At 41.0% G+C, this 12,222-nt stretch overlaps 2 protein-coding genes across 2 annotated transcripts in view; one reads left to right on the forward strand and one right to left on the reverse strand.

Annotated features, from left to right (window-relative positions):
- Positions 1-12,222, reverse strand: part of NGF (nerve growth factor) — a 1,213,865-nt gene that overhangs the window by 1,072,211 nt on the left and 129,432 nt on the right. The window lies entirely within an intron of this gene.
- The window catches only part of ATP1A1 (ATPase Na+/K+ transporting subunit alpha 1), a 31,791-nt gene that overhangs the window by 4,618 nt on the left and 14,951 nt on the right, over positions 1-12,222 (forward strand). The window contains exons 2-8 of the mRNA XM_050748037.1: positions 6,392-6,502; positions 7,169-7,228; positions 9,682-9,885; positions 10,522-10,635; positions 11,021-11,155; positions 11,284-11,401; positions 11,814-12,082. Coding sequence (XP_050603994.1) covers positions 6,392-6,502; positions 7,169-7,228; positions 9,682-9,885; positions 10,522-10,635; positions 11,021-11,155; positions 11,284-11,401; positions 11,814-12,082 — 1,011 coding nt within the window. The remainder of the gene's footprint in view (positions 1-6,391; positions 6,503-7,168; positions 7,229-9,681; positions 9,886-10,521; positions 10,636-11,020; positions 11,156-11,283; positions 11,402-11,813; positions 12,083-12,222) is intronic.

The raw sequence follows: 12,222 nt of genomic DNA on the forward strand, positions 1-12,222 counted from the left end.
AGTTGATGATCATTTTTATGTTTTCCAAGTCTTGCAAAATAAAATGGGCTTTTCGGCCTTCTGTGATGAGAGGGAGCCTGAACATTTGTGCTGTGCTGACTTCTTCTAGCTGCCCAGGGCTCTCTGCCAGCCAACAGGCTAGAAGAAGAAACCCGAGTGTCAGATCAGATGGGCTCACAGTAATCAGAGTGGCTGGGTTTGGACGACAAAACACCAGGCAAAATGTTTCCCATCCCTGCCAGAGCTGTCCAATTCTAGATTACACTGAAAGTACATGTCTAGTACATGATAATGTGCAGTAGAGAGAACTGTAAAACCTACTCACTCATTTTTAAAACTCTCCTTCATTTATATATTTTGGAGGAAGGATATGGAACCTAGTCAGGTCTGAACTTTCTCACGTTGCTATGAATTGAGTGTATGAGAGGAAGTGTGTATTCTTTGGCTGGAGTCAGAGAGAGACTGTTCTTTGCATATGACTCACCTCATTAGTTGTGCTGAAAACTGTTGTCAGGAATCCACAAGAAGTTCTTCGTATTTATTTGGTGTTTTGGATGGCAGATTGTGTTAGGAAAGAAGTACCCTTTACCCTACACTTTCTCTTTGGTTTAGTTTTTATTTGGGTCCTGAGCAAAGGGATTTTTCACCAATAGACCGCATTCCTTAGTTCCTTTGTGACTTTACAGTGAATCTTTTTATCTGGTTTTAGACCTCACTCACTAGTTCCTTTGTGACTTATGTTGAAATATATCTGCACGTGATCTCTTTCTGGTTTTATTCAAACCCTATTTAGTAATGACTGTTGGCTGTCTCGGTGATTTGACAAGTTGATTCATGGTAGCTTATGCTTTGTCTTTGGGACTTGTATTGTTTGGGGGCCTGATGATCAGTGTAAGATTTTGTGACTCAGTGGGCCTTGCTGTGTGGATCAGTGAGCTGTGATTTCTCTTTCTAGTCTGTTACCAGGTAGGGGCAGGTCCCTAATGCACTTTGGGGGTTATCCTCTTGTGTGTTTCTTTTATCTTCCATGTGATGCTTCCATGGCACCATATTTGTTTTATTACTTCAATTCATGTGACATTTCTTTAGGGCCTTGGACAGCCTTTATCCTTTTCAGCCTGGCAGTCATTTTCCTTCCTAGCCTAAGCTTCAGGGTACTAATTGAGGAGTGATCAGGACTTACTGGGAATTGTTCTGGTCCTCTCATAACGCATATGCCGATTATTAATCAGTTGTCTCAAACCAGAGCACTCTGGTAAAATGAAAAAAAGGCGGTAAGGTGGTCAGCAAATAGTCGGAGAGTTAAGGAATAAGCAGAAAGTTTTAACCCTTCATAACCCATGTGCCTAATGTAGAGGTAGAATATTCCATTGAAGAAACTGAAGTTTTTTTTCTGAGTCTTAATAACTGTTAAAAGTATATCTAAACTGCACTGATTCTTTACACCTTTTAGAATTTTTATTTTTTGAATGATCATGGATGTATACTACTCCAGGTAGGGTAGGCTGTCAGACTCATTAAGAATTGACATGCAGGCAGATTGGAGAGGAAGGTCAAGTCATTTTCTTTTGGGTTGAGGGAACTTGCTGGCTAGATCTGTCACTGTTCTTTGACCCTTGCTGGCTGATGGGCTGCCCAAGTTTGGATATACTAAACTGGGTTCACAAAGGGACTTCCTGCTTTGGCCTTAGTAAATTATATTCTCCAGCATGCTTATTTGGATGGGCAAGAGAAGGAATATGAAGGCATGGTGGCCCCTCAGGCTCACCTCCTCTTCCTCTGCAGAGAACTGCTGCTCCTGCAGTGATGTGCTGCTGCTGGGACTGGATAGCAGCCATGGTACTATGACAGTGTCCTCCCTCAACCCCGGCCATCCCTTAGTCCTCCACTCCCTGGCTACACAATTCCTTGCACATAAACTAAACTACTTAGTCATTTAGGAGCAAATGGAGATGTAATAAACTGGGCCAGATCATTTTTTTGACTGTTATTTTCTTTAAGTTTTCACTGATAAGATCAAATGAAAAATAATGCCAAAGGAGTTTTCTCTTCAATGGTTTGAAAAGAATTTTTGTAGAAAGTGAAAAATGGCAGTAATGTATATGTTGATTAAGACCAAGTTATAATAAATAGCCTTTGTGTAGTGCTTTGCGAATACTTTTACATACACAATGGTGTTGGATGATTTAAAAATGTATCGTCCAGGAAAATGAGAAAGCACCCCTCCCCCATACCTATTATATTAAGGGGAGCCTAGACTTGGCAGCCTCTAGGGAACCAGCAGGGTCAGAGTCCATCACACAACTTCCCTGCTAAAGTGGTATTTGCCACATCGTGTCCAGAGGTGCCGTTTCTACAGTCTTCTTGGCAACTCTGAAATGGGCTGCATTTGGGGCACTTCCTTTTGCTGTCCTGGCCCTTCTTGCCAGTCAAAAGCTTTTGTTTGTGGGCTTTGGAAATAGTCCAGTTTTTAGATGTTTTATTTTTTCAGAGTTGATGGTTTCTTGACTAGACTATGAAAATGCCTTCTTTAGGTTCTTTAATAGTTATACCAAGTATTATTCCAATTTTAGGGATGAGGAAACTGAGGCCGACAGGCAAAGGTCATGTAGCCAGCATGTGGCAACACTAGAATAAATTGACAGACTCAACACCATTAGCAGACCTGTCTGAAGGGATTGGGGGGGGTCTTGAACTTTCAAGTACCCTCTAGACTTTTTCAGCAGGAATTTCAGAAGTCTGAAGAATTCTGAGCTCCCTGCTGGCCATGGGACATTGTGCTGATATGGTGGGGAAAATGCAGGTTGAGAAAGCCTTCACATCCTGCCCTGTTGGAGGCTGGTATGAAGGCCTTTGGTGGTGGCTGTAGTTTATATAGACCTCAAGCGATACACCTCTGGGATGGAAGCTCCTGCTTATTTTGGGATAATTTCTACATCTGTCATATCTATCCCCAACCCTGTCCCTATTAAATGGCTAACTGCCAAAAAAGAGGAAGGAACATCTTTAGCTCTAGCAGGTCTTGGGGATGTCTCACTCATTGTGAGGACTGTGAGGATCCGGTATACGTTTTTAAGTGAGTGAACCTTGTTACATGTTTTAACCTTGGTTCCTCCTGTCAAGAATTTTATCTTCTTATCTCTCGGGCACCTTTTCCCTCTACCCAGATCAAATAGCAAAATGCTTAGTTAATCTTTGAGAGGATAGAATCCATGGGAAGCACAGGATGAAATGATGACGCTGTGCTAAGCTCTGTCACCGTGGGTAAACCCCTGCCCTTGCTGTGACTTTCCACTTCCTAAATTAGAATGGAAGGGCGGCGGGGGGAACCATAACCCAACTTCATTTTTATGAGTGGCCCTTTAGAGAATGGTGTAATCCATTGAGTTTCCACTGTACCTTTCCTCAGAGATGCTCAAAGGGGCGGGGGTGCCCTTACATGGAACATGGTGAGAGTGAGGATTAATCACTCCCAGTCCTCTGGGAGGGTGGAAGTGACCTGAACTTTCTAATTGAAAAAGTAGAAGTGTGTGCCCAATGCCCAGATGAGCAGGAAGGTCACTGCAGTTGATCGAGGAAATGCCGTATTTATCATTCACCCTTCCCATGACCTTTGTTTTTCCCAAATGCCTTAAAAAATAATAAGGAAACATTGCCCTGATTCTACCACTGTTCATCTCACCCAGTGTGTACTCCCTGACTCTGAATTTTGCAGCTTTGAGACTGCGGTAATTGAGACTGATAGGGACTTAGGTAATATTTGGTTCCCACCAGGGTAAGCTAATATTAAGTTATTATTTTACTTGTGAAGAAGAACTAAATTGTATAAGCTGCCTGGTTCTTCTAGACACACATTGCCTAGTGAAAAAACTAAAATTTAGAAGAAAAAGCAGTTTCACTTGTTAATACTTACCATGTCTCACTCACAAATGGCCTCATTTAAAACTTTGCCTTACCTAGCATGAATGGATAAAGAAAAGGGAGAGTTATTAGGGAATCTAGATTCCCAACTAACTTTAGCATTGATAGTGGTGAAGCTATGGGCAAGACATTTATTTTGTAAGTGGGGGTAAAACCTTGGAACGTGTTCAAAGCCTAGCTGCTCTAGTAATCCTCTCTCTTCTGGAGTGGAAGATACTGGAAGTCTGAGAATAAGCAAAGTATCCAGATGATGAAGCTGAGGGGTTATAACTATTTCATTTATTGAAATATATTTCAGTGATATTCAACTTGCTCAGAGAGAATCTGTGAGCTGTATTTTAAAAATCAATACAGGCTGGGCGCGGTGGATCACGCCTGTAATCCCAGCACTTTGGGAGGCCGAGGCGGGTGGATCACAAGGTCAGGAGTTCAAGACCAGCCTGGCCAAGATGGTGAAATCCCGTCTCTACTAAAAATACAAAAATTACCCAGGCATGGTGGCAGGTGCCTGTAATCCCAGCTACTCGGGAGGCTGAGGCAGGGAATTGATTGAACCCATGGGCGGAAGTTGCAGTGAGCTGAGATTGTGCCACTGCACTCTAGCCTGGGTGACAGAGTGAGACTCCATCCCAAAAAAAAAAGAAAGAAATCAATACAGAGTGGTCACATAAATCTTTCAGAGATCCTTAGTCAGTGTCTTTAAAATGGTTTTTAAGTGTTGTGCTTTCTCATTAAAGGTATGAAGGAAATACTACTTTAGCTGTGGTTCCTTTCTGGTAGATGACTTGCCTTTTCCTTTTTGTTTTATTTGTCCATTTGTATGTGTTACTATTTTGCATTTAAACTCTGGCACCAAGAGCTGTACTGAAAGAGGCACCAACAAATGTGGTTGCTCCATAATGGAGAGAATGTCAAGAATGTTGACTATCTTTAGACCTGCTTCATTAATAGATAAGATAGAAACTAAAGAACCCACCCAGTTGGAAGAAGTTATTAGTCAAGTAGTGCTGCACACGTGACCACAGAAGTTAAAAAGGTAAATAATATGTCTCTACATGGGGGCCACACCAGTGAATTTGGAGAAGGATTTCTCCTTGGAGTCTTAAGAGCATATTTTTAAATTTAAGTGAACACTGTATTTTATTTGCAACTATATTAGTTATGACTGAAACACACATAGACTTTTTGATTTTCTTTTTTCATTTCAGCACAATAAAATTACAATCTGGACACGAGTTACTAATTACTGCTTTAGTAGCTGGTAAGGCACTTAGGAAAGTTAGAAATGAGTAAGGGAGAACCACAAAATAATAGTAATAGCACCATATGTCATGCATTTTAAGAAAACTGCTAATGTCTACTTTTTGGCCTTAAGTTGTAGTTGTGGGAGGCTGCTTCAGGGGGAGGTGTCTGGAACAAGGGGCTCTTCTGCTCCTCTCAGCTTTGGAGCACCAAGTTCAGGCTTTGTGTAGATAAGCTCAAGGATTTTCAACAGGGGTGGGGGAGTGGAACAATCTAAATTTAAACTATAGAATCAACATTTTCTTTAAAAATTGTTCCAGTTTTCGAGAGGCGTAGGTGGATCCTGTGAATTATGTGATAATGCACACGCTTTCCCTACATCCTGCTTATGTCAAAACATTTCCAGAGACTTTCATTTGGAGGTTTTATTTTCACGCTACAGAATGGGGTGGGGGCTCCCTTTTTTTTTTAATCTCTTATGCAAAGAATTTTAAGGAGTCTTAGGCTGACTTTTTAATATGAGAAGCTGGTAAAGGTGAGTGTTCTTATGTGAGCACTAAAGATATTTAAATTTGATATGTAATAATGTATTTGCAAAGCAAAGAATATAAATAATATAAAAGTACTAGCATTTAGATGTCTTGTATCATTTAATCCTTAAAAACACAAAATGAGGTTGGCAGTATTCTTTATCTCCATGCTATGGAAGAGGAAATTGAAATGTAGGAGTTAGTAACTTGCCTAAGGATACATTGCTGGTAAGTGGTAAAGCCCAGGATTTTAACTCAAGCCTGTCTGATTGAGACTGCGGACTCATAAGCACAATATTGCACTCTAAATTAATAATGTAAAGTTAGTTTCAGTCTTTCAGTAGGGAAGATGGAATGCAGAATAGGGATTTTGATAGCAAAAATCTCATTAACCCCAAATGGAAGTGGCGCTGGCAGGGCCATTCTGAAGCCTACCAGTGGCTTCAGAGGTGTTAAGAGTTTCCCACTGGTCTTAATGCTCTTGGATGGAGAGAATGTATCTTAAGCCAATGTATTACTAGTAGATTGCTTTGCTTATGTAGTATGCAATATACGGGCATACATTTTCTTGACTATTATCTTAATGACTATTCCAAATTATGACTACCTTAAAAACTACCAAAATCCCCTGCTCCAGAATTTTCAGTTTCAGATGAGGTCATAATTCATAGCCTTACTTTTCCCATATTCTCCTGCAGGTTGGACGTGATAAGTATGAGCCTGCAGCTGTTTCAGAACAAGGTGATAAAAAGGGCAAAAAGGGCAAAAAAGACAGGGACATGGATGAACTGAAGAAAGAAGTTTCTATGGTAAGTACTAGGAGGAATATTGTATTCCATCCTTATTAAAAATCCATGATTTTTAGTCCCCCAAACCTCACTGTATTCTTCAGTCAAAGAACTGCTTTATATTAAAAGAGATCATAGCAGCTGTACAGATCTCATCTTGTCGTAGAGGTTAATATTGAACATTTTCTTTTTAAAAGCTGTTAGAGGACAGGAAAAGTTAATGCAGTCACTCTGGCATAACCACAGATCAACAGAAGGAACTTAGGTTGATATCATGAGTCTTTGCTTTTCTCTGTATTATATCAAACACTGGGAAATTCAGCCTCTCCAGGCTATGGAAGCTTCCATCTACTTAACCTGTCTAGAATTGACCTAGTCATCAGAGAAGGCAGATAAGGTTTTACTAGATCCCTGAGAGCTGCTGGGTTTCTCTGAAGTGTTGCGGCAAGTAGTAATGGGCCACCGTCACTCAGCTTCAGCCATTCTCCAGTGAAGAGCTGTCAATGATAGCTGTATGGTTGTGAAGCCATGAAGCGATGGAGAAAAGTGTACCAACTTCTGCACTGAAGAAAACATCTGCACTTCGTTTAATAAGCTTAATGATAGTAATGAGTAATGCTATTTTTTTGTCATTTTTTTATACTACACTGTTTATTTTCTTTGTTTCTGTTTTTTTTTTTCCCTTAGGATGATCATAAACTTAGCCTTGATGAACTTCATCGTAAATATGGAACAGACTTGAGCCGGGTATGTTCTAGTTTGAAGGCTGTTGTACAAAATCCTAGTTTTCCATATTGTACTTTCCCCTGTATTGCATACAGGTCTAACTTCAGGGGCTCTAGTAAGAAAACGACAGACACATCTGCGTATCTAGTATGTGACATGCACAGAGCTTGGGCTTTTATATGCTACTGTTTCTTTTCCCTGAAACTTTTTGAAAGTGGATGTTATTTTCTTCTCCCTATTTTATAGTAGTTGAGAGCCAGTAAGTGGGAACACCAGGAGTTGCAGTTGGCTTCAAAGCCATGCTTATGCCTTGACCTTTAGATGATACATTTTCCCTTTATTTTTCTACATTTGTTAAATTCAGTTGAATATTTCACCTAGTTGAATCTTCAACAGTTCACATTTTTGCCCTTTTCCCAGCTAGTCCGTTGCAGTATGTTATGGTTATACTATCATTTGTTTAGTTATTCCATCATTTATTTGTAAATTGTTTTGCACAAAATTTAAAGAAACCTTTTCATAAAATACACGTTATGTATCCTTGTTATCTAGAGGATTTTGACATTAAATGTGTAACAAATGTTATAAAAGTAAATAGTCTAGGCATGTCTTATTTCCAGATAATCACTGAAAAGTCTGGGAATAACTTAAATAGCAAGCCAATATGTAGTATTTTTTCAGTAAGGCATCAAGAGCCATGGGTACTGTGGTGTTCTGATATATATTGTTTTTTGTCCACAGTTCCTGGTTCATAACTCCCTTAGCCCTTATTACAGTCTTTTGTTATAATGTTGGGTGTGTTAGACCTCGGTGTCAGGCTTCAAGAAACAGGATCTCTCTCCTGCCCTCCTTTCACCTGCCACAAGGCAAGACTCTAATCTTGTTCCACCTTTCTGATTTTCCAGGTAGATAGTGTTGGAATTGAACTGGAGGAAATCTTGGTGGTGGGGAGAAACCGCCACACCTTTGGTCACAGAAGTCATCTTCTGTGTTGATTGTTGTGGTGTAAGAGTAGAGAAGAGGCCGGGTGCGGTGGCTCATTCCTGTAATCTCAGCACTTTGGGAGGCCAAGGCTGGTGGATCACCTGAGGTCAGGAGTTTGAGACCAGCCTGACCACCATAGAGAAACCCCGTCTCTACTAAAAATACAAAATTAGCCGGGTGTGGTGGTGTGTGCCTGTAATCCCAGCTACTCGGGAGGCTGAGGCAGGAGAACTGCTTACACCTGGGAGGTGGAGGTTGCAGTGAGCCGAGGTTGCGCCATTGCACTCCAGCCTGGACAACAAGAGTGAAACTCTGTCTCAAAAAAAAAAAAAAAAAGAAAAGAAAAAAGAAAGAGTAGAGAAGAATGTGGTTTGAGAGCGTTTTTCTTGACACAGGCACTTTAAGCTCCAAGAGGAGGCCTCGACTCGACTCAGAACAACATGCCAACAGTGACTCTGCTCACTGTGTGCCAGGCAGTCTCTGTTGCCACTTCACATCTCACTTAGGTTTTTATTAGAGTCTTAATGAAGTGTGCTCTCTCCGACCTATGCCCATTACTCAAATGCTGTGGGTCTATTTCCTTCCTTGTAAAATGAGGTTAATAATGCCTTAAAAAGGATTGTCATGAGAATTAAACAAGTTAATTAAAACACTGAATTCAGTTCCTGGCATGTAGATAGCACTCAAATGTTTGGTAACATGAGCACAAAATACAGGTAAATAGATTCTTTAGACAAAAATATTTTATTTTTTTTGACTTGATATTTTGAGAGTATAAAAGTGATCATATTTTCCTCTCTTAATGAGAGCTTATATATAATTGCCTGCTGTCAGTGAATCTTGGGTTTAAGACCCATTAGAAAAATAGCAGGCTTTAGTAGAGTAGATTTTTCCAGTGAGTACTTTTCAGTCAACAGGTTTATTGGGAGTTGGCTAAAATGCACATGGAGGTGAGCCCTTGCCTGCCAGACAAGCAAAGAATCAAGCTGTATATTTAAAACTTGGCTGTTAACCCAACGGATTTCTACAGGAAGTTTTTTCTCCTTTGATGTTTGTAGAGGGGTTTTTTTCCCCTCCCCACAGAATCAATACATAGAAAACTCAAAGCTGTTAATTTGCAAAACTGAATGGATTTGTGAAAGTAGATACCTTTTTGGCAGAAATGCAATTTGGCATTAATCCCTTGATCTAAAACTTAGAAGAAACCAGGCTGAATTCAAATTTATTGATGGATCAATTTAAAGAGTTTTAATCTGGGTGTTACGGGTTCCTTGGGAAACGTGGGCATATTGTTTGCCTGAACCCTTTGGAGGCTGGCTCATCAGCAGAATTATTCATGGAGGAATTTGCTAGGTTTTACCTTGGCTCTCTAGCTTGGGACATTTTGTTTCTTCTTTAAATCCTTATTGCAGCTGTCCAGCTATCAGATAGGTATGTTGGCTTGTAAGTGCTAGTACAGTTTGCCTTATTTATATTCCACTGCTTCTCAGGGATTAACATCTGCTCGTGCAGCTGAGATCCTGGCGCGAGATGGTCCCAACGCCCTCACTCCCCCTCCCACTACTCCTGAATGGATCAAGTTTTGTCGGCAGCTCTTTGGGGGGTTCTCAATGTTACTGTGGATTGGAGCGATTCTTTGTTTCTTGGCTTATAGCATCCAAGCTGCTACAGAAGAGGAACCTCAAAATGATAATGTGAGTTCTGTAATTCAGCACATGGATTTGTAGTACACATCAGATATCTTCTCCGTCTTTGTCTCCCACTTATTCTCAATTACCACTCTTTACTTAATGGTTATGAACACTGAGGAATAGTGTCAGCAGCTGTTGCCTTCGAGGCCCATCCATTCTTCCTTCATTTCCAGTTCCTCTCTCTACCACCCACGTTGTAGATGCTCTTACACGTGGGATGCCCACGTGCATGTGCTGCTGTCAGCAGGGAGCTCTGCTCAGGCCCCGGCCGCCACCCACTGAATGGCAGAGCACAGCTTTTAATGTTGGCACATCCACCTGTCCAGAAATGCTTGGTGGCCATTTTTCAAAATCCACAAGTTGGTTGAAAAACAATCTTTGTTTTATAAAGCAGGAGAAACTGATGCATCTAGAACATTTCCAAAAGTCCAGTTAGTGGTCAAGTGTTGGTGTGACTGACTCCATTTCTGACCCTTTCTATGTGGTCTTTAGAAGGATAAATAAGAAAACATGAGTTCTATATTTCTGAAATCTTGGTTTCTCTATTAAAAATCTGTTTTTTATTCAGTCAAAAAATTAATTGAATGCCCCTAATTCTTGTGTAGAGCCACGGACCCTAACTTGTCTTTTCCCTTCCAGCTGTACCTGGGTGTGGTGCTATCAGCCGTTGTCATCATAACTGGTTGCTTCTCCTACTATCAAGAAGCTAAAAGTTCAAAGATCATGGAATCCTTCAAAAACATGGTCCCTCAGGTACCAGACGCTTTGTCCTTCCCCAGTGGATGACTTGACAGCCCCAAGCATGTCAGCCTGTGAATTAGTGTGAAGTTAAGGTTTTCCAAATATTACATGACTCCATCAGAGAGATGGATGTCTTCTACTCCGCCCCAAAACAACCTGTTTTCCTTCTACCCCAAAAAGTGGTAGCCTTTCTTTTGAATGTAAACTCTGAATACAGGCACACTGTTACAGCAATATCTCTTAGACTGGTGAGCAAGCTTTTGTAACTTGTGTAAATAAAAAAGTGAATAGTATAGGTAATTAGGATAATAGACCATTCTTAATTTTATTTTCTTGTTTTGGACACTACCTTCTCTTTGTTGGTATACTAACGGTATAAATGGTTTCCTTTCCAAAGCAAGCCCTTGTGATTCGAAATGGTGAGAAAATGAGCATAAATGCAGAGGATGTTGTGGTTGGGGATCTGGTGGAAGTAAAAGGAGGAGACCGAATTCCTGCTGACCTCAGAATCATATCTGCAAATGGCTGCAAGGTAGAACTTTTATTTTAACAAACCTCATGGCTAGCTCTGCTGTTTGGGCAGCTGGATTTGAGGGGTACAGTAGCCCATGATAAGGCAGTGTATTCACATGACATTTTTCTTCTTTTCCTCACATACAGGTGGATAACTCCTCACTCACTGGTGAATCAGAACCCCAGACTAGGTCTCCAGATTTCACAAATGAAAACCCCCTGGAGACGAGGAACATTGCCTTCTTTTCAACCAATTGTGTTGAAGGTAGGCCGTTTTTTGGCACTTTGAGCACTGTGTGGTATTTCTCTTGGGCATTAACAAAATCAAAACCATAGGCACAATCTCTTGTTTTATTGGCTCCATTTCTGACAACTTGTGTCAAGCACAGAGCAGAGGTGTTTTCCTAGCTGGCAGGAAACCTTGTGGCAGTTTCCCTTACCTCCACCTGCCTCTTCTGTCAACAACACCAGTCTGGCATGGGTGTTGGAGCTGCTGTCCTGCTAATGGAGAGAAGTCCCTTTGCCAAGCAGCATGTACAACCAAAAGTCTGGCCCTTAAAAGTGTGCTTTTGTCAACTCTTTTTCTTTTTTAGCCATGCTATGTAATTGTGTAAAATCTGTGGCTTCCTTCAGGTTAGATACAATTAGGTACAGTTCTTCCTCCCCTTCTTTTTAAGGCACCGCACGTGGTATTGTTGTCTACACTGGGGATCGCACTGTGATGGGAAGAATTGCCACACTTGCTTCTGGGCTCGAAGGAGGCCAGACCCCCATTGCTGCAGAAATTGAACATTTTATCCACATCATCACGGGTGTGGCTGTGTTCCTGGGTGTGTCTTTCTTCATCCTTTCTCTCATCCTTGAGTACACCTGGCTTGAGGCTGTCATCTTCCTCATCGGTATCATCGTAGCCAATGTGCCGGAAGGTTTGCTGGCCACTGTCACGGTAAGAGGCAGGTGATGGTCACCCTGACTCAGATCAGCTTGCATGAATGTTACATTCTTCTGCTATCCTATTCTAAGGTATTGCCAACTTATGTTTTATTCTGGATGTTTGATACAGTTTTTCTTGAGAGCCACATCATA

Source organism: Macaca thibetana, chromosome 1 (assembly GCF_024542745.1).
Source record: "Macaca thibetana thibetana isolate TM-01 chromosome 1, ASM2454274v1, whole genome shotgun sequence".
NCBI lineage: Eukaryota > Metazoa > Chordata > Mammalia > Primates > Cercopithecidae > Macaca > Macaca thibetana.